This window comes from Plecotus auritus (genome assembly GCF_963455305.1).
Source record: "Plecotus auritus genome assembly, chromosome: 1".
NCBI lineage: Eukaryota > Metazoa > Chordata > Mammalia > Chiroptera > Vespertilionidae > Plecotus > Plecotus auritus.
In genome coordinates, this window is record NC_137770.1 from 44,198,797 (window position 1) to 44,222,189 (window position 23,393).

A 23,393-nucleotide genomic window follows, 5' to 3' on the forward strand; every position below is an offset into this window, starting at 1 on the left:
GTATAACAATAAAAGGCTATGGTGTACATTTTATGTACATTTGTATTTTATTCAGAAAAGCTAACTACTGGCATTTATTGAGCACTAATTTTGAATCAGATATTAATTTGTTGTTTATATAGATTCTGATCATTTGAACACTAAAATGTGAATTCCATGAGGGCTAAAATTTCTCTTTTGTCCACAGGTGTATATGCCAGGTCCCTTTCCTGGAAAGTTACTATTTTTAACTTTGTAGTAAATAAGTATCTGATGGGGGATATAATTAAAAACTTTGTAAATGGCCTGTTTCTCATAATTTTACACTTCAGTTTTAGAATTGAAAGAGTTATTACTATGATGGTTGCCAAGTGGAAAAGTTCTAACTCCATTATTCTTTTTACATTTATTAGCTGTAAGAGCTTTCCTTTCTCATTTGTCTGTTTATCAGTGTGGACACCTGAGTTCTTATTTTATTCAATGGGTTATGATCAGTTACTACCATTAGTTTGCTCAAGTTTGGTCAGTGGGAACCTCTTCAATCTGACTCCTGACATGTCCATTATTCTTTGAATATGTCCTTTTGCCACAAGATGTTCCCAGCCCCACTCCTGGAATTAGTTATTTCTCCAAGGAGTCCAGGTTCCTTTTAGTGGGACATTGAATTTAGAAACTAAGATCTAGGGGTTAGGAGTGCTTTTAGTTAATGGAGTGTTTTTGTTTCTCAACTCTTGCTGACAGGGTTATATATGCATATTTATATATGTGTATATTTGTGTGTGTAAATAAAACCAGTAAAACGTAATAGTGGAAAAAAGTGGTATTACTTTTATGCAATTAAAATATGTTTATAGTTAACACCTAAATATTGTAGGTCACCATAATATTACATCTCTAATATATTAATAGTGGTTAAAACTTTTTATTTAGATAGCTGATTATTTCCTTATATTTGGGGTTGCCATATATCTGACATATGTGCAGTTTTCACCAAGGTGGGGAATATGCTAGTTACTAGCTTAGTTTTCTTATGAATCTTTTCTACTTTGGTGTAGCACAGGCTAAAAAAATATATTTTCATGGATTACTAGTTTCTTATTAGAATCATGATTATAAATGAGCTCTCAATGCTGCCAATTGGTTGACTGGTCCATTCTAGTAAGTTTGCTTTCCTACAGATAATCTTGTGGAAAATATGTATACTTTTTTAAAGAAAATAATCTTATGGTTACCCAGTGTTAACAGTGTTGATGCTTGCACCCTGAACATAGTGCTCTATGCTACGGTATAGATCTTTTGGGTTCAGCATACCCAGACAGCTAGGTGCTTTATGACTCAAATCTTCCATCGTTGTTTTTGTGTTTGAACTATGATCCTCACATGCAGCAAGCTGGGCTATCATTTAGCCTCCATGTGGCAAGAATATGTCATTTATATAAGTTCACCTCTGCTCTATTCTCATTAGTCTGTAAATATTAATTCAGACTTGCTTTTTTATTTGATTATTAGCACAATCCAGAACATGCTATTATTTATGCAAATGCATTCAGAAATCTATAGACATAATAATTTTAATTTTGAATATCTATTCTAACAAATGAGAAAAAAACTGTTACACAAATTAATCAAAGTTCAAAAGAAAAACAGATTATCCTATCTAATAAAGAGGGAATATGCTAATTGACCACCACTCCATCACAAAGATGGCTGCACCCACAGCTGAGGCCAAGTTCCCTTAAGGAGCCTTAATGAGCAATCAGCAGGGACCTGAGGCTACACCAGCCATGGGCAAACTACGGCCAGCAGGCCGGATCCGGCCCGTTCGGCTGTTCTATCCGGCCCGCGGAGCTTAAGAGCAGAGGGTTCTCTTGCTCTCCCCTCCGCTCCTTTACTTTGAATTTGTATTAGTTCACACAAACACTCCATCCATGCTTTTGTTCCGGCCCTCCGGTCCAGTTTAAGAACTCATTGTGGCCCTCGAGTCAAAAAGTTTGCCCACCCCTGGGCTACCCCCTCCCCCGCCCCTGTGGGGCTTTACAGGGGACCTCAGGCCGTGCCCCCTGCCCAGGTGTCAGGCTGGGGGACCTCAGGCTGCGACCCCCGCCCGGTGGGGCTTGACGGGGGACCTCAAGGTGCACTTCCAGTCCTGGTGCTGGACTAGGGGACCTCAGGCTGCGTCCCCCACCAGGTGGGGCTTGACAGGGGACTTCAGGCCACGACCCCACCCCGGCACTGGGCCAAGGGACCTGAGACTGCACCCCCTTGCCTGGGCGGGGCTTAACAGGGGACCTCAGGCTGTGCTCCCCACCCAGTGGGGCTTGACCAGGGACCTCAAGGTGCACCCCCAGTGCTGGGTCGGGGGAACTCAGACCGTGCCCCCTGCCCAGCAGGGCTTGATGGGGGACCTGAGGCTGCGCCCCCCTGCCAGTGGGGCTTGACGGGGGACCTGAGGCTGCACCCCCCCCTGCCTGGTGGGGCTTGACAGGGGACCTCAGGCCATGCCCCCAACCCAGTGGGGCTTGACAGGGGATCTCAGGCCATGTCCCCCACCTTGCGGGGATTGAAAGGGGACCTCAAGGCATGCCCCCATCCCATCTGGGGGACCTCAGGCCACACCCCCTGCCCGGCAAGGATGGGACTGGCCAGGTCTGGATCTAGCCCAATGCGGGGGGGGGGGGGGGTGGGGGGCGCTGCTGGGTCTGGGTATCAACATGATTTTGAGGCGCATGTGGGTGGGCAGGGACTTGATTCTGGGTCCCCCTTTTAATGTGAACGAATTTCGTGCACTGAGCCACTGGTAGAAAATAAAAAAGACATAAATCCCTCCTAATTGTAGAACCCTTAACACAGACATTCTAGAGAACTAGAATTTCCAGTCTTCTCTTCTTGCCTATGCATATTGCTTCTTTTAGATTTTGTGATTATAATGTGTATATCATTTCACATACCAGTTTCTCTTTCCAAGCGCCATATAAGAAAGTTGTCTCCATTTATCCTGCCTTAGAAGTAAATTTTAAAAAGCAACAAATATTTATTCAGTAAATGTGTATGATTAGAGTGCTGTAAAGCTTACAGATTTAGAGTACATTTGTTTAGGGAACCATATTGTATTACATCAATTTACATTTCTGTCATAATCAAATATCAAAAGATACAGATTTATTTTAAAACTATTATGTTATATAAGATCTACACTTAAATATTTATTATAATTAATTAATAACAAAGTACTCTCTATAAATCTCTTCACCAGTTGAGTAGCACACATAATTTTAAAGATTTCTTTTTTCGGTCTTGTCTGTGTATTTTTAGCACAAGAAGATTTCATTGAAGCAGGAAAGTACCTAAAAGGATGTGTTATCACTGGAATTTATTCTAAAGAAGATGTTTTGATACTGTAAGTTTATTGGTCTTCTAATTTTAGGAAGAAAGAAGTTTGCAAAATAATATATTGCTTGTCTTTACATAGTTGAGAAAAAAGATAGGGAAGACACATTACAAGTTTTAATTTTCTTCTAGGAAGATCTGGAAAGTACCATGTGGCTATTTAGAATTTTTATATATTCTTTTACATAGCACCCCCAGAGGAGCAACCTTGGATTCATATGACTTCATCTTCCTATAAAAATTGTTCTCTTTGGGTTCTGTAGTTTTTAAAAACATGTTTATTTAATTTAGTTTTTTAAATGCATACATTTAAAATATATATATTTTTATTGAGTTCAGAGAGGAAGGGAGAAGGAGAGTGAAATAGAAATATCAATGATGAAAGAGAATCATTCATTGGCTGCCTCCTGCACACCCCCTATTGGGGATCGAGCACACAATTGGGGCATGTGCCCTGACCAGTGACGTGGTTCATGGGCCGATGCTCTACAACTGAACCACACCAGCCAGGCTATTACCTGCAGTTTTGATTTTTGGAATTGTTGTATTTTGTGGGAAGGGGGGGAGGGGCGAGATTTTACTTCTTGAGTGTTTGGGTTTTGATTTGCCATATATATATAAAAATCAAAGTTTTTCCAGATTTCTCCCAGAGTTTTAATTGAGTCATACCTGGTATTTTGTTCTAACAGGAGTTTTTTAATGATATAAATGTGACTATATCACTGGTAATTTCACACAAGGCATTTTTTCCTATTTAATTTAGTGATTTACTTAGCAAAAGTTGTGGCAGGAGGGAGCAGATTTGGGCTCTGTTACAGTGGAGAAAGCACAGACCGCGTCTGGAGAACCTCAGTTTGAATTCTCTCTCTGCTATTTATCACCCTCGAGTACTGGTTTCCTCTTCTGGAAGCTGGGGTTAACGGTGGCTGTTTTATAGGGCTGTTCTGAGGGTTAAATGAAAACTTAACTAAAAGCACCTGGTGTAGTGCCTGCAAAGAGTAGATTTCTAATAAATGCCCATCTCCTTGCTCAGCAGTATGGTGAGCAGTCCAGAAAGTTTGAGAGCTATTCAATGTGTTCCTAATCCTGTTTAGACATTTTCTTGATGGATAAATTCTCTAGGAAAAAAAATCTGGGTAGATTATTATCTGTTGCTTTCTTTCAATCTTGGTCGTCAAGGCTACAGAAGATAAATTTGTCTGTAAATTGAGTTATTATTTCCTTGGTAATAGGGCTTCCCATTTGCTGCCTTCCACTGTGACTCCTTGGCCTCATTGTTTATGTTTTTGATGACTTGCTGTTATTTAGTTGAAATTTTTAAATATATATTTCTCCATAGGTCAAATAAATATACTGCAACTCTTCCAGCACTGCTGCTTGCCAGACACAAAGAAAGCAAAGTAGAGAGCATTCCATTAGCCAACGCCCATGCTCAAGATATAGTTCAAATAATAACAAATGCATTACTGGAAACATTTGTGAGTATATTTTATAATAAGGATGTTATTTGAAATATGGATATCTAGATGAGTTAAAGGTAGTTTATTTTAATATGTGATTTTCCAGCTTTTATTGGCATATGGCATGATGTTTGTGACAGAGGATTCATTGGGGTGCTGTTTTATTGTTCACTCATTATGCATGAAGCTTCTCTAGTCCACTGCCAAATGTTTCCATGTCTGGATTATTTTTATTTCTGAGGCCAGTGTGGCTGATGGCCAGTTGAAGTGCTTAATCTAGGCTGAAACTTGGTATAAAGCACATGGGTTCTGGAGAATAAGATTGCTCAGCTTCAAATCCTTGGCTTGATTACTTACTGGCAGTGTGTTAACTTCTCAGTGTGTCAGTGTAAAATGTAGGTGATAGTAGCAACTTCTGAGCATTAGTATAAAGACTAAAGGAGATTATTTGTGTTCAGTGTTTGGCCCCTGGTAAACATTCAACAAATGTTAGCTGATTTTTTTTTTTTTATTCCAGAGAGGGAGGAAGTGGAAGAGAGAGAGAGACAGAGACAGACGATGATGTGAGAAACATTGATTGGCTGCCTCCCATATGCACCCGATTGAGGATTGAACCTATAACCTGGGTTTGAGCTCTGACCAGGAATTGAACCCACCACCTTTTGGTGTACAGGACAATGCTCCAACCAACTGAGCCACACCGGCCAGCACTAGCTGGTATTTTTATTCTTTATACAGTTAGAACAAAATATTGACTTATGAAAGGCCTTTTTCAATGCTTTGTATAATGGTGGATTCAGGGGCACAAAATATGTAATACGCATTTCTTGATTTCAGTTGTTTTTTATATTAAACATAGCTAGATTATTATAAATGTATGCTTTTCTATAATTATAAAGTGACATAAGGAGCACTTTTATCAGCTATAAATACTGAACATATGTCTTGTTTTTATGTTGTCGTGATAATCTGAATGACTACATTTTAGGTTCAAATAAATGACCATAGTTTTAATTATTAAATCTTCTTGTCACATTGGTTCTGTTCCCTCACCACTCTCCCCAAATTAAACTTACAGGTTATAATTAATCAAATTATTAATATTTTCAGGATGTGGTTTTCTAAATTATTTACTCAAGTAATAATTTTGTCTTTAATAACATGTTGCACTCATCTTGCACATTTTTTACCAGAGATATGGAATCACCTATTTCTTTTTTTCCAAAATATGTTCTGATGGATTTCAGAGAGAGGAAGGGAGAGGGAGAGAGGAATAGAAACATTAATTATGATGAGAGAGAATCATTGATCTGCTGCCTCCTGCAAGCCCCCTACTGTGGATCGAGCCTGCAACCCAGGCATGTGCTCCAACTGAGAATCAAACTGTGACTTTCTGGTTCATGGGTCGATGCTCAACCACTGAGCGACACCAGCCGGGCTATATATTTCTTTAGCAAATACATAGTGTAATATTGTTGGACTTTTTTTCCAGATAATACAGAAAACTATAATGAAGAAATTTAGAATCCACCTCTAACCAAGTTTAAATTTGGGGATATATTATCCAAAGTTTAAAAAATTTCCATGTGTATATATGTGTTTCATCAAGAAATAAAGATAGGCATATTGTTTTTTTAATATCTGCATAATATTCTGTTGTACTAGAACACAATTTAATTAGTTTTCTATAGATGAATATTTAAGTTGTCTTTAGTTTGTTTGTTTTACTCAGGGACCATCTTCATAGATAATCTTTCCATGTTTCATGATATATTCTTATGGTAAATTCATAGAGTTTTAGTTGCTGTTCCAAAGGGTAGACACATTTTTAAGGCTTCTGATACTCCTGTTTTGCCCAACAGGAGATTTGTATCATTTTACTCTTTTTTGCCTAACAGATAGGTAAAAATTAGTATCAATTTTATTCATTCAGATTATAATCTTTAAGGCTGAGAAATTTAGGGCAAACTTAACTATTAAAATCTGTTTCTAGTTTATGCAAACATGATAAGCATTGTGGTGTTGTACAATGTTTTGGTTTGCCGTGTTCTACTCAATACTGAACAGCTATAATAAAAATTATTTTGCTTTTAGTTTGTGGTGTTTCCGTAAATGAAAACACTCTCAAGTGGCTATTAAATTTCCTAAAGTTGCTCCACATTGGAGGTTTAAGTCTAGAGCATGTAGTGACTGCAATAGTCAGCTAGCAGCAAGCTCCTCTCCTGGTCTGCCCTTAAGTACTAGACAGACTTTGGTTCCTTCATCTGGGTAGGAAAGAGGAGTGGATGACCAGATGGTAGATATTTTTAATACGGCATCAAATTTTTATTTTAGTGAACCTGATGACAAAGTAGCCTAGGTAAATAATGCCCCCAAATGAAATACACGATAACTATATAATGAATGATATATCCCACGCTTTCACACTTAGATACCTTAAGTTCTTTTTATGCTTTTACTATGAATAAGAATACCAGAACCCACACAATTATAGCCTCTTACATACTCCGGGAGGTAAAGGTCACCTTCCAACGACCACATTTGATGACCTTTTCTGTTTCTCCTTAGCTTCTCAGTAGCAATCAAAACTTTGTATAAAGTACCCTAACCGGTTTGGCTCAGTGGATAGAGCGTCAGTCTGCGGACTCAAGGGTCCCGGGTTCGATTCCGGTCAAGGGCATGTACTTTGGTTGCGGGCACATCCCCAGTAGGAGGTGTGCAGGAGGCAGCTGATCGATGTTTCTCTCTCATCGATGTTTCTAACTCTCTATCCCTCTCCTTTCCTCTCTGTAAAAAAATCAATAAAATATATAAAAAAAACCCACAACTTTGTATAAGTGGGGGTAGAAGGGTAGAGAAGGGTGGGGAAGAACATAAAACTGTTAACTATGCCATTCCTTTTAAAAATTTAGTCTTTTCCTTTGGCTTTTATAATTCAGTCCTCTCCAGATACTCCTTCAACCCTCTGGTCACTCTAGAATTACATCCTCAATGCTTTTTTCTTCTTTTGTTATGTTCTTTTTTGGGAAATTTTATTCATGACCATAAATTCTTTTCCCCTCAATTTTTTTCCCACCCTGAGCTGTCTGCATGCTCTCTATCTGTGAGCCTGTTTCTATTTTATTTGTTAGTTCAGTTTGTTTATTAGATTCCATGTATGAGTGAAATCATATGGTACTTATCTTTCTGACTGGCTTATTTCACTTAAAATAATGCTCTCCAGGTCCATCCATGCTGTCGCAAGGATAAGATTTTCTTCTTTTTTTACAGCAGAGTAGTATTCCATTGTATAAATGTACAGCTTTTTCATTATTTTAATTATGCTAAAAATCCATAATATTGAAACACAGTAAGATTTTTATTTTAAGTAATCATAAATGTCAAAAGATTACACTGAGTAGCCAGATTATTATGACCACCTGACGTTTGTAGGCAAATTAGCCGTACACTGCATCGTATGGGATATGGAAGCCGAAGGCCTGTTCGAACACCTTTGCTGTCTGTAGTTACCAAGATAAAACGTCTCCAATTCGCACAGGAAGCACAAGGATTGGACAGTTGAGCTTTGGAAAAAAGTTGTGTGGTCCGATGAATCACGTTTCCAGTTGCATCATGAAGATGGCAGAGTGAGAATTTGGTGGAAACAGCATGAAAGCATGCACCCCACATGCATGAGTACAACCCTTCAAGCTGATGGGGGCAGTGTTATGGTTTGGGGCATGTTTTCCTGGCATGATTTGGGCCCTTTAATTCGTGTGGAACAACGTCTGAATAGCACAACATACCTATGGTAAGTATCGTTGCTGATCAAGTTCATCCTATCATGTTGATGGTGTATCCCAATGGAGATGGCTTCTTCCAACAAGACAATGCGCCATGCCACGGTGCTCGTATTGTGCAGGAGTGGTTTCAAGGACATGAGGGAGACTTTACATTGCTTAGGTGGCCCCCACAATCACCAGATCTCAATCTAATTGAGCATTTGTGGGACAAAGTTAAAAGAGCCATCAGGCAGGCTGGTTCCACAACCATCAAATCTCACAGAACTGGACAGTGATATTCATCAGGCATGGTGTCAGATTCCTCGCATCACCTTTCAACATCTTGTGGAGTCAATGCCAAGAAGAATCGCCACAGTATTGAAGGCAAAAGGTGGCCCAACGAAGTACTGATGGGGTGGTCATAATAATCTGGCCACTCAGTGTATTTCTTTAAAACTCAGCTTACATTTTTTTCAAAAATTTTATGTTTGATAAAAATAAAATAAAAGTTTTGTTTGTCATGAGTACATTGTCTACTCTGGTCTAGATCTTAGCATAAGAAATAATTTGATGTGTAAAACAGGATGCTCCTTTAAGTTAATTTATTTTCAAATTCTGTTAGTAGTTTTATTTTAAAAATAACTTTATTAAGATAAAATTGGCTTAAAAAAACATTCCTGAGATTTCTAGTTATTAGTCAGTAAAGCAAATCACTTAAATGGTAATATGCTTGAATTACATTTTACAAACTAAAACTGCAGGAACAATTTGAACAGTATTCTTTATTTTATGCATCATCATTCCCCTTGTTGTTGTTTTAATAGCCGGAAATCACTGTGGAAAACCTTCCCACCTATATACGGCTTCAGAAACCATTACTTATTTTATTCAGTGATGGCATCATAAACCCTCAGTATCAAAATGCAGTGTTGACACTGGTAAAAGAGAAACACCTGGATTCAGTTATCCCTTGCTGGTTAAATCTGTAAGTATATTTTTAACTTTTAATATGCAAAAGGTAAAGTATAATTATTATATTTTCATTAGGAAATGAAACTCTCTAAACTCTACCTTTGGAGTTAATATTTTGGGACCAATGTACATGTCATCATGATATTTTAATAACTAAACTCTCTCAGATGATCTAAAATGATCTTTCAGATCGACTTCTGTTCTACAATAATTTTTTTCTTTTTTTTTTTTTCAGCCTTATTGAGGTATAATAGACAAATAAATTGTAAGATACTTCAAGTTACATTGTGATATACTAGAGGCCCGGTGCACGAAATTCATGCAGGGGGTGTGTGTCCCTCAGCCCAGCCTGCACCCTCTCCAATCTGGGACCCCTCGAGGGATGTCTGACTGCCCGTTTAGGCTTGATCCCGGTAGGATTGGGCCTAAATGGGCAGTTGGACATCCCTCTCACAATCCAGGACTGCTGGCTCCCAACTGCTCACCTGCCTGCCTTCCTGATTGCCCCTAACGGCTTCTGCCTGCCAGCCTGATCACCCCCTAACCACTCCCCTGCCAGCCTGATTGATGCCTAACTGATCCCCTGCCAGCCTGATTGCCCCTAACTGCCCTCCCCTGCAGGACTGGTCACCCCTAAATGCCCTCCCCTGCAGGCCTGGTCCCCTCCAACTGCTCTCCCCTGAAGGCCTGGGTACCTCCTAATTACCCTTACCTGCAGGCCCAGTTGCCCCCAAATTCCCTCCCTTGCAGACCTGGTCACCCCTAACTGCCCTCCCCTGCAGGCTTGATCGCCCCCAACTGCCCTCCCTTGTAGGCCTGGTCCCTCCCAACTCCCCTCCCCTGCTGGCCTGATCACCCACAACTGCCCTCCCTTGCAGACCTGGTCCCTCCCAACTGCCCTCCTCTGCAGGCTTGATCGCCCCCAACTGCCCTCCCTTGCAGGCCTGGTTCCTCCCAACTGCCCTCCCCTGCATGCTTGATTGCCCACAACTGCCCTCCCTTGCAGACCTGGTCCTTCCCAACTGCCCTCCCCTGCTGGCCATCTTGTGGCAGCCATCTTGTGTGTTGGAGTGATGGTCAATTTGCATATTACTCTTTTATTAGATAGGATAGAGGCCTGGTGCATGGGTGGGGGCCAGTTGGTTTGCCCTGAAGGGTGTCCCAGATCAGGGTGGGGGTTCCCTTGGGGCATGGGGTGGCCTGGGTGAGGGACCTGTGGTGGTTTGCAGGCCGGCCACGCCCCCTGGCGACCCAAGCGGAGGCTCTGGTATCTGGGATTTATTTATCTTCTTTAATTAAAACTTTGTAGCCTTAAGTGGAGCCAAGCCTCCTGCTTGCTCCCTGGCCACAGCCATTTTTGTTGGGATTTATTTATCTTCTATAATTGAAACTTTGTAGCCTTGAGTGGAGGCCTGGGCTGGCCAGGGCAGGCGGAAAGCTTGGCTTCCTCCATTGCCAGGGAAACCCAAGCCTCCTGCTCACTCTGTGGCCACAGCCATCTTGGTTGGGTTAATTTGCATACTCGCTCCTGATTGGCTGGTGGGCGTGGCTTGTGGGTATAGCAGAGTGATGATTAATTTGCATATTATTCTTTTATTAGATAGGATATGCATTGTGAAAAGATTCTTCCATCTAGTTAATTCTCACATCCATCACCTCACGTATTTACACATACACACACACACACACACACACACACACACACACACATTGGGGGAGGGGTAAGAACAAATTTAAGTTCTAATCTCCTAGCAAATTTCAATTATACAATATAGTGTTATCAGTTATAGTCCCCATATTTTACATTAGAGCTTCAGACCATATTACAGCTGAATGTTTGTACTCTTTTACCAACCTCACCCTATTTTCCTTAACTCTCAGTCCCTGGCAATCACTTTTCTTCTATTTCTAGAGGTTTGACTTTTTTTTTTTTTTTTTTTTAAATTCCTCATGTAAGTGATTCTGTGCAGTGTTTGTCTTTGCCTGACTTATTTCACTTGGCATAATGCCCTCAAGCTTCATCCATGTTGTTGCAAATGGCAGGATTTCCTTCTTTCTCCTGGCTGAATAATATTCTGTGTGTGTATACACACACACACACACACACACACACACACACACACACACACACTCTAGGGGCCCAGTGCATGAATTCATGCACCTTGAAAGGAACTGTGGCCCGCGAGGCTGCGGTGGGCACAGGGGTGGGTCTCGGCCCATCCTCCACGCCCCTGCCCCTTCCCTCCTGCTGCGGCCCACAGTCCCCTGTCTGCCAGCAGCCCTGCTCCTGCCGCTGCTGCTCCCACATGCTGATGGCACTGGCCCCGCTCACACCTGCTGACAGCACAGAGCGATTGGGGCCAGTGCCAGCAGCAGGTGCAAGCAGGGTGTGAGCGGGGCCAACTACAGGTGTGAGCAGGGTGGGTGCGAGCGGGGCCGGCGCTGGCAGTGGGGGCAAGAGGCAGCTGCCGTCCCTGATGGCTCCTCAGGAGCAGGGGTGGTGGAGAAGCCCTGAGGGGCGATTGGGGCTGGCAGCTGCAGCGGCTTGCACCCACTGATGGCACCGAGCAATTGGGGCCAGCACCAGCAGCAGGTGCGAGCACCAGGCAGGACCACGGCACATGGGAGCAAAGAATTTTCAGTAACTACCAGTGGCTCGCCCCAATGACAGTGACTAGCGCCCTCCACTCACCTGCTCCACCATACTGCCGCGGCCCATGCCCACCATGTTCTGCACGTGCCCCCTGGTGGTCAGCTCACATCATAGCAACTGGTTGTTCAATTGTTCCACCATTCAGTCTATTTGTGTATTAGGGTTTTATATATATAGATATATGTGTGTATATATATACATACATATATACAGTCATATACCACATTTTATTCATAATGCTGCAATGAATATGAGAATGCAGATATCTCTTTGATGTCCTGTTTTTATTTTTTTTGGATACATACCCAGAACTGGGATTGCTGGATCATATGCTAGTTCTGTTTTTAATTATTTGAGGAACCATCATATTGTTTGCTATTGCACCAATTACTTTCCTACCAACAGTGCACAAGGGCTCCCTTTTCTCTGTATCCTCACCAACACTTTTAATCTCTTGTCTTACCTAATAGATAAACATGTAAATTGACTGTATCTCTGCTACGCCCACAGCCAATCAGAGTGAGTATGCAAATTAGAAGGCCAAAGATGGCAGCCGCCCAGCTGCTCCAGGCACAGAGTGGCCACGCCCGGCAGGACGCCTGCTTTAAAAGGGAGGGCGGGGAGAGGGAGGGTGAAGGGATCTACAGGACCAGACTGCTGCAGTGAAGACAAGATGGCAGACTCCGGCTGGAGTCTGCAGCAAAGACAAAGATGGCAGACTCCGGCTAGAGTCTGCAGCGAAGCAGCCAAGACGAACCGGTCAGAGCCTGCAGTGAAGACGAAGATGGCAGACTCCGGCCTGAGTCTGCAGCAGAGACAAAGAAGGCAGACTCAGGCCAGAGCGAAGGCCTGGGTCCCGGGTGCCAGAGGAAAACCAGTGCTGGAAGCCAAGGGAAGGAAGGCCTGTTGCACGAATCTCTTCGTGCAATGGGCCTCTAGTCGTTTTTATAATAGCCATCCTAATGGGTGGCAGGTGATAAGTAGCTCATGGTTTTGATTTGCATTTCCCTGGTGATTTGTGATGCTGAGCATCTTTTCATGTATCTTTTGGCCTTTGTATGTCTTCTTTGCAAAAATGTTTAATCAATTCTTCTGCCCATTTTAAAATCGGATTTTTTTGTTGTTGAGTTTTATGAGTTCTTCAATTATTTTGGATCCTTTATCAGATGTGATTTGCCAATATTTTCTCCTATTCTGAAAGTTGCCATTTCATTTTGTTAGTTTCCTTTGCTGTGCAGAAGCTTTTTAGTTTGATGTAGCCCCACTTTTTTATTTTTGCTTTTGTCATACAATAAAGTTTTAAAAGTAGTAATTTTCTGATTTTAAAAGTAATGTCCCTTGAGAAAATTTTGGCAAATACAGAAAAATAAACTGATATTTTGGCATTGTCCTTCAGTTTCTGTTTTTGTACTTCTCTATTTTTGAAACGCAGCCTAAATGTTATAGAAATTTTTCAGTGTATTCACAAACAGTATTTTCTGATATGTGTTCTAGATGTATGGGCTGTGTTACATTAAATATCTATATATATTTCACATATATACACACTGTTCTTCAAATTCATCAGATGAAAGACATTTTATTTTTGACTCATTTGAAAATTACAAGAATGGGGGAGTATACATTTTTTTGCTGTTGAAGAGTTCTCAAAAAGTACAACCTACTGCATGAGACAGAATTTTTCAGGTACTTAACTTGTAAATATCTCAGGACTTAACTTGTAAAACTGTATTTCCCATAATGTGGATTGTGCTGTATTAAGAAAACTAGGTATTTTAAACTTACGGTTTCCTTCTGTGAACATAATTTAAAAAATAATTTTAGTTTGAAATTAATCTTCTCCCCTTGTTCCCCAAGAAGACAATTTTATTTGGAAAAAGAAGTATGTATTATAACTACTATAATTATACCAGGGAAATGCAAATCAAAACCATGAGCTACTTATCACCTGCCACCCATTAGGTGTTATTTTGTAGTTTGTAACCATTTAATTTTTGAACTGACATGTAATCAGATACTTGGCTAAACTTGGAAGGAACCTATTGATGATAAGCCGAAATTGTTAAGCCTTTGGACTGTGCCTGTTTTTCATTGAAGCTCTCATTGGTTGCCTTTTTTCCTCCTAAGAGAAACACAGTGCCCCATGTTAAAAGAAGCTTTTTAAGACTCTGATTACTAATAACATGCTTAAAGACTTCATAGTTGTTAGGACATCTTTTCATAAAGTAAACTTACTGGCTTGAAACTATATTGAAAGGTTAATGTTCTACAAACTATTATTTTCATTATTTTATTATAGAAAGAAATATTAATTAGCATGTTCAATTGCTCTCTTTTGTAGAAAGAACACTCCTGTGGGGAGAGGAATCTTGCAGGCATATTTTGAAGTTCTGCCTCCCCTTCCTGTTCTTGTTGTGGTGAATCTGCATTCAGGTGGCCAAGTATTTGCATTTCCTTCAGACCAGGCTATAACTGAGCAAAACCTTTTGTTGTGGCTTAAGAAATTAGAAGCCGGCCTAGAAAGTCATATCAGTAAGTTTTCTCTTTTGTTTAATACACACCATTATGTATTTTGTTTCATAGATTTTTAAACTTGAACGATAGTTAAGGAATACTAGAATTAGTTGAATTGTAAATGTTTATAAGTGTTGTAAATATTAATTTGCTGATAGCATGGGACAATCTCCTATGTGATAGGTATTATTACTCACAGAAAATAAGTACCATTGTATTACATTTAATAATAATAGCTAACATTTATGGAATGCTTACTAGGTGTCTAGCACAATGCTGAGTTATTCACATGCATTATCTCATTTAATTCTCACAAGAGTCATATAAAGTAGTAGTGCCTATAGAAAAGTTAAGTAACTAGTTAAAAGTTAATTAACTAGTAAATGAGGAAGCTTGGATTCCAACCTGGATCTTTTTTATTCCAGAGCCAGAATTTTGAACCATAAGAAAATAGTTCTTGGCTTAGGATTTATGATACTAGATTTATGATATGTTATAGTTTCTACTTTTCTAAAACATGTGAATTTATACTTGTGGTATAGGTGCATATGTTAATTTACATACAATTATGGCAACAATAGGTCTGTTGCTATAATTTAAGTAAATTAATATGTAATAATCTAGATCCTTAGTATATTGAAGAAATAGTGTGAAATTTGATATAATTAAAAGTTTCCTGAGGTGCTATTCAAGTATTTTGTTACTGGGTACCAGATAAATTATATTATAATAATATTTTGACACTGTTCCATGATAGAATTCTGAAGTAAGGGGTGTGTCTGTGTAGGTGAATATATATACACACACAAAGTTCTGGTGTACAAACTCCATTTAGTGTGATATTGTCTCTTAACTAGCATGCATGGTGTGAGTATACCATTATGCATATTTGTGTATATTTAATTAGGTACTTGAATTTATTTTAAGCATTAGTCATTGTAGCACACCTGTTCTCCCCAGGTGGTCTGCTTCATTTCCGTTGAATTAGGCAGTTATGTTTATGTAGCCTATAGATGGTATTTTTTTAATTGAAACTAGAGGCCTGATGCACGAAATTTGTGTAAGGGGCTTGGCCCTTGCAGTCCTGGCTGCCTTGCGGCCCCGCCCACTGGTCATTTCAGAAGGTTGTTCCGGAAGGTCGTTCCACCGTCGGGTCTAATTAGCATATTAGCTCTTTATTATATGGGATATAATTCACATACCATAAAATTCCCCCTTTTAAAACCTACAGTTCGGTGGTATTTAGTATATTCACAAGGCTGTACAACTATTACTACTGTTGAATTCTATATTGTTGTCATCGTCCTAAAAAAATCCTTTACCCATTAGCAATCACTCCCCATTCTTCCCTCCTCCCACCCCCTGACAACCACTAATTTGTCTTTATAGATTTTCCTATTCTGGAAGTTTCATACAAATGGAATAACTTAACATAAAATTTTAAGGATCATTCATGTTATGGCATGAATCAATAGTTAATTCCTTTTGTATGGATGAGTAATATTCCATTGTCCTGACTGGGAATTGAACTAGTAACCTTTTGGTGCACAGGACAATGCTCAACCAACTGAGCCACTCCAGCCGGGCATTCCATTGCAATTTGGATGAATGCCTTTGCCAACTCACTCTTTGAGGGGTTTCCATGATTTCTTTCTACCACTGTTCCTATTCTTGAGTTACTCCTGCAGCCTCTGCAGCAGGAAAGACGTACTTGTCTGTATTGGGTCCTGTCTTCTGTGCTGGCAGGGCCTGCTCTCCACTCTGTGGGAAGGGATCTGAGATGGGGGTCTTGCCTGACTCTGTTGTAACGGTGCCACAGGTGTCTGCCTCACCTTAATTTATGTGAATTTTTAGTTGGGATTTACACTTAACTTTGGTCAAGTTCTCTGACCTTTTTAGGCCTAGGCTTTCTCATCTATAAAACTGGAATAATAATTATACTTACCTCATGGGGTTGTAAGGTTAAAATGGATAATGCCTGGTATGTAGTAAAAGCTCAATAGATGCTAGCTATTATTATCACTACTAGTTTGATAATAATGTATCTATTACCCATACATAATGAGAGTACAGTTTTATTTGCAGTTGAACACATTAAGACCTTTGTAGTGTTCCCTCAGTAAATAACTAGCAGAATTGTGCTACTTGGTTTTAGGTATTTTGTCTTCATCTCAGACCACTAGGCTGCAGTGTTTACTTTTTAAAATACTGCTAAATATGTGCTATGCTTTAAGTTGAACTTTTCTTGACACTTTAATGTCTTTAGTAAAGATACTTTATTTGCATATGGCAAACTACTAATAGTTATTCTTATCTCCTATTCATTACATTCAAGAAAAGTATTACATCCGTTTGTCACTTTTGTATCTGCTAACCTGGCAACAATAATTTGAAATTACAGGGATAGCTTACATTTAATATCCTGCTGATGTTCCATGTACTAGGATTTTATATAATTAAGTCCTATTGAACAAATTATATACCAATGAGTATAGATATACTTCATATGTGCAGATTTTTGTTTGAACTTTAGTCCACTCTAGGAAATTAGAATTTAAATGAATTTCCTAAGTTTTTAAATATATTTATTTGATTTATGAGAGATGCTTAAGTTTATATTTTATGGACATTTATTACTTTTTTCACATTGCTAATTTTTTCATTCTTTCACTGAAATTTATTTTTAAAAGGTTTACTTGGCTTATTTCCTTATATAGTTCATTTCTCAAAATAGTATTTTAAATGGACCACTGAATTCTAAAATTGTTTTGTAGGATCTGTGTACTAAATGGAAAAAAGTTAGCTAATTTATCTCATATATATCTTATCATATATATTATCATCATATCAAGCTCAAATCAGTTTTCCTCTTCTAATGACCAATGTTTTAAAAGGAAGGATACTTGACTTGGGGTGGTAAATACACAATACAATATACATGTGATGTATTATAGAATTGTATACCTGAAATTTATATAATTTTATTAACCAATATCACCCCAGTAAATTCAATTTAAAAAATGATCCTTAAGATTCACTATGAGAAGCCCATCTAAGAATTATTCAATCCATCTGTTTATAGTACAGTTGATTCCATAACAACTTTTAATTATCACTGTTTATAATTATTTTTATAAAATGAAGTATGTAGAAAGGATGTTAAAAGCTTCAAAAGAGGAAAATGCTTTAAAATGTTAGGAAATCCTTGTCTAGATAAGAAGTAAATATGCATGTGCCAAAAATTTATTTTTGAATCATTCATAAGAAACAGTTTCAGTTCTTTGGGATAAAGGCAGCGGTGGGCAGGGAAGCAGGAAACCTTTTCATTTTAACTTGTACCTATTGATGTGATAATCTCATAAACATATTGCTGTTTTCTAAGACTTTAACAGGATTAACTGGCAGGGAGATTATGGATCTTTTGTTTTCTTCCTAACTTATATTTACAATATAATAGTGTACAAATATAAACAATAAAAATGGCTAGTAATGAGGAATATATCAAGTTTCTTAAACAATGTAGTAAAATAAATAGTTTTGCTTAGGTAAGTAAAAGTGATAAAGTTTTCACTTCTACAAATATATTAAAAAAAATACAACATTTTCTTGCCCTAGCTGGTTTGGCTCAGTGGATAGAGCGTCAGCCTGCAGTCTGAAAAGTCCCAGGTTTGATTCCAGTCAAGGGCACATGCCCGGGGTTGCAGGCTCAATCCCCAGTAGGGGGCGTGCAAGAGGCAGCCAATTAATGATTCTCTCTCATCATTGATGTTTTTCTCTCTCCCTGTCCCTTCCTCTCTGAAATCAATAAAAATATATTTTAAAAAACACCCACCACTTTTTAGTATATTTATATGATGATTTTTTTCATCTGTTCATCGTTAACCCTTGATTGTATCTTTTTTCTAGCAATTTTATCTGCTCAGGAATGGAAACCTCCTCTTCCTGCTTACGATTTTCTACGTATGATGGATGCTGCAGCATCTCAACATCCCACTAGGAAAGGTCCTGAGTGTATGAAAGAAACTGATATTCAGGAGGATGATAAACAACCTGAAGATAAATCAGCAGTAAGAAAGGAAAGGATTGAATTATAGAGAGTAAAGCACTGGAATAGAAGTAATGTGTTTAAAGCAGAAAAATCAGTTAGGCATAATAAGAGTTATGATGTTCAAAAGTGAGCTGATTCAATAGGGCTGTGGAAAGCTTTCCAAGATCTATTTGGCTTATTTAATAGACTTAAGAATTTATTTCATTAAAAAATAATACTAAATTATTTCAAATTTCTATAATATGAGCCATATTATAGTAATTTAGAATTTTCTAGTAGCCACATTAAAGAAAGTAAAAGCAAGCAGGTGAAATTATTTTTAATAATATATTTCACGAGAAAGTATACCCAAAATAGTTCATTTAACATAAAAATAAAATATTTTACATTATTTTTTTTTCATATCAAGTGCATATTGTGTACTTAATGCACTGCTCACTTTAGAGTAGCCACATTTCAAGTGCTCAGTAGCAACATGTGGCTGGTAACTACTGTATTGGACAGCTCTGCTCTAGACAAGAACTGGTATAATTAATTTAACTTAGTTCTAGCCTAATGTATTTTGAACTAAAATATAAATGTAACTCTAGTTTAATCACAGTTGACTCCACAGTGGGATCATACAGCTGGCAGTTGTATCTGTTTTGTTGTCATGATGTTAAAACTATAGTATTTCTTAACCAGGGAGCAGTTTTGCCCCCAGGGGACTTTTGGCAATGTCAGGAGTCATTTTTGATTAGGGGTGTTACTGGCATCTAGTGGGCAGAGGCCAGGGATGCTGCTAAACACCCTATAATGTATTGGGCAGCCTCCCACAACAAAGAATTATCCTACACAAATGTCAATAGTGCCAAGATTAAGTAACCCTGTGTTAAACTAACCATAGCAGAGTGGGCTCCCTGAATTTTTTGGTTCTACTCAGTTACTGTGTTTGAAAAAATCTTGAATATTAGCTGGTCTTATCCTGATAATTATCTGGACACAACCTTATCTTATAAATTCTGTTTATAATATTTTTAAAAAGTAATAACATAACCCTAAAAAGGACTCAGAGTGAGATATATTATATATCATAATATAATATATATTGTGTTAGGTTTATTATACATTCTATATATAGAGAGGCATATTATATAATAGAATATATGACAATTCTTATATAATAATATAATTCTCATATGTATAAAACATCTGTAAAAGAGAATCTTTTGTTTTTTTACTTTTTTAAAATAAACTTTTTATTGATAGTATTACAGATATCTCCCCTTTTCCTCCCCTTTACCCCCATTCTCCCAGCCCCTGCTCCCCCCCGTGTCTTCACTACCCTATTGCCCATCTACATGGGCTATGCCTATCTACCTAATAAAAGAGTAACATGCTAATTGACCATACCTTCACGACGCCCACCAGCCAATCAGGAGTATGCAAATTAACCCAACAAAGATGGCGGGTTAATTTGCATTCGCAGGCATTAAGCAGCCCGCACCATCCCAGCTGCTCTGGTCCTCTGGGCAGCATGGGAAGGTGGAAAGGTGGCTCCGGCCAGAGCGAAGGTGGTGCTGACAGCCAGGGGAAGGAAGGCCCATTCTTGCACGAATCTTCATGCATCGGGCCTCTAGTAAGTATATAAGTTCTTTGGTTTATCTCTTCTCGTCCCCCCAGCCCACATCAAGGTGTGTCAGTCTGCTCCATGCCTCCATGCTTCGGGTCTTATTTTGTTGGTCAATTCATTCTACTTATTAAATTCCACAAATAAGCGAGATCGTGTTATATTTGTCTTTCTCAGATTGGCTTATTCACTTATAATATTTTCCAGGTCCATCCATGCTGTTCCAATGGGTCAGAGATCCCTCTTTTTACAGTGCATAGTATTCCGTTGTATAAATGTCCCACAGTTTTTTTTTAATCCATTTATTTTCTGATGGGCACTTGGGCTGTTTCCAAATCTTAGCTATTGTAAATAATGCTGCTATGAACATAGGGGTGCATATGTTCTTTCTGATTGGAGTTTTGGGGTTTTTAGGATATAGTCTCAGAAGTGGAATTGCTGGGTTGATTTGTCTTAACCTTCTTTTATTTCTACAAGTTATAAATGCTAGATTTTAGATTAAATAGGAATTAACATTCTGTCATTCTCCTCAAAAAAAAAAAAAAGAGGCTTCCTCCTCTGAACCCTGTGTGAAATCTATCCTTGTAAGCTCTGGACAAATCAAGTGGTCTCCCTAGGCCATTGGACCTCTTTTATATAACGAGAGGGTGAGATTAACCAAAAAATTAATTTTTCATTCCAACAGCACTTGTTGGGCTTATCTGTTTGTAGCAGTAGTTCACCTCATTTTTGCTCTGTGCATTTTTTGAGACATTTGTTGAGACCATCCTATTTGCTGCTCCACTGTATTTCTCACTGTACTACCTACTTGGTATATCTTGTGCTTGAAATTTTCTCCACATATGGTTTACCTAGTACAAATGACTTTCATAACTGGAATTTTAAAAAAATCACAAACAGCGCAATTTCAATAAATGTATAAATCTCATTGTAATAGGTCATTTGCTACTCTCAGTACCTCCTCCTCAGTTTTTCTCCTGTAGCATGTAATGTGTATTATTTCAGTTAATTCTCTCTCTCTCTTCACCTGAGGTTATTTTTCCCATTGATTTTTAGAGAGAGTAGAAGGGAGGGGGAGAGACAGAGAGAAACATCAATGCGAGAGAGACATGTCTTTTGGTTGCCTCCCGCACGCACCCTGACTGGGGCCAAGGATTGAGCCTGCAACCAAGGTATGTGCCCTTGACTGGAATCAATCCCTTGACTCTTCACTCCGTGGGCCGATCCTCTAACCACTGAACAAACTGGCTAGGACTTGTTTTTATTTCTAATATGGGAGATATGAGATGAACTCTAAATATATGTTGTAATAATAAGATATTGTCAGCCTAGCCATTAGAAAATGCTAGTTAATTAAAAGCACAAAGAAATAGGAAATCGATTAGTCATTGTATTAAAGCCAACATTTTTGACAGTAATTAATACATGGTTTTTAAATAATTTTTTAAAAAGTATATGGATTTCAGGTTACTTTCATGTTCTCTACATATACCCTGTATCTGTTGGTTTTCTTTGGTTGCAAGCAACACAGATTCAATCCTGGTTAATTTAAGCAAAATGGCAATACAGTCATCTCTTAGTATCTGAGAGGCATTGGTTCTAGGACCCCTCCCTTCGAATACTAAAATCTGAGGATACTCAGGTCCCATATGTAAAATGGCATAGAATTTGCATATAACTTATATTTGCATGAGACTTATATTTGCATATAGACTACAGCACGGTGTGCCCACACATCACTTCACATCATCACGTGGATTCAGCGTAGTGCTTAGTGTGTAGCAATTACAAGTTTTGTTTTTAAAAAGATAATTTTGATCCATGGTTGGTTGACTACATGGATGCAATATCCATGGATATGGAGGGCTGCCTGTATTGGGTAATTAACAGAATTAGAAGAAAATTTAAGCAAAGATAGGAACCAAGGATCTATGTAGCAGAAACTAACAGCTCAGTGTTGAAATAGTTCCAAATATTTTTCTAATCCTCTCTGATTCGGGGAGTCCTGTGAAGGGGAAGAGTAAGCAGACTTCCACAATGTAGAAGAGGTAAATTTCACAAAAAGAAATCTAGATTCTGTTTATCAGAAAAAGTGAGAATGAATGTGAAGGGCAGGAAAAGGTGTGACTGTGGAGAGGTTGTCCTTACAACACTACTTGCTGTTCTTCCATCTGTCCTTCGTATCCTTTCAGGACTTACTGTCACATCCTCCTGCCCATTTTTGAGAGCTTCAAGAGCCCTGTCTCTTCCCCCAAGTGCTTGTAGTTTTCCTGTATGTTCCCCAACCCTCGACAAGACTTGTTGGCCAGTGCATATGTGCATTTCGCATAATATCTCATCACTCAGGAGTCAGATTCTTTCAGTCTCTCCTGCCACACCTGCTGGAAGGTAAACATCCTTGGGCCATTGCTTCCAGCTCTTGGGTTGAAATTTTCCATGAGCTGTTTTTTCCAAAATTCCTGGAGTCCATCCCTCAAGCTATGCTTCTTTTAAAAGCTAATTAAACATGTTTATATGCTGAACAATTAGAGTTTACAGATCAGTAAGTGCCTGTCTTTGGTAATAGAAAGTAATCAAATAGTAGGTATACCTTGGGAACTGTGCTTCCACTTAAGATGTAGAAAGTCGCAAGAGAATGTTACTCCCATCCTAACAACAAGAAAAAATAACTTTTCTTATACCCATCAGAGAAGGCAACCAAAGGAACTGAAGTCAGAGTGACAAGCCCTTTCAAGGAAAGACGGGAGATATGAACCATCCCACCTTTGGCAGAGTATCGGAGGCTGCCAGTAAAGCAAGTAAGAAAAAATTATTAGTAGTTTAAGCTTTTACCCTACCTGCCAATTTTGTTAGCTTCCAGTTTCCTGAATCAGAGACAGAGGACTTAATTACTCACTGTAATGGCATATCCCAGAGCGTCACTATTTGTATTGGTTCCCTGACTGCAGCCCACCCTGGGTTGCATTGTAGGGAAGGAACCCTGAGAGCTCAGGGAACCTAAATATTTGAT

At 38.9% G+C, this 23,393-nt stretch overlaps 1 protein-coding gene across 1 annotated transcript in view; it reads left to right on the forward strand.

Annotated features, from left to right (window-relative positions):
* The window catches only part of TXNDC16 (thioredoxin domain containing 16), a 93,629-nt gene extending 74,486 nt beyond the window's left edge, over window positions 1-19,143 (forward strand). Inside the window, exons 17-21 of the mRNA XM_080659095.1 lie at window positions 3,292-3,376; window positions 4,706-4,844; window positions 9,412-9,572; window positions 14,554-14,744; window positions 18,633-19,143. Coding sequence (XP_080515221.1) covers window positions 3,292-3,376; window positions 4,706-4,844; window positions 9,412-9,572; window positions 14,554-14,744; window positions 18,633-18,820 — 764 coding nt within the window. The 3' untranslated portion in view covers window positions 18,821-19,143. The remainder of the gene's footprint in view (window positions 1-3,291; window positions 3,377-4,705; window positions 4,845-9,411; window positions 9,573-14,553; window positions 14,745-18,632) is intronic.
* The last annotated feature ends 4,250 nt before the right edge of the window (window positions 19,144-23,393 follow it).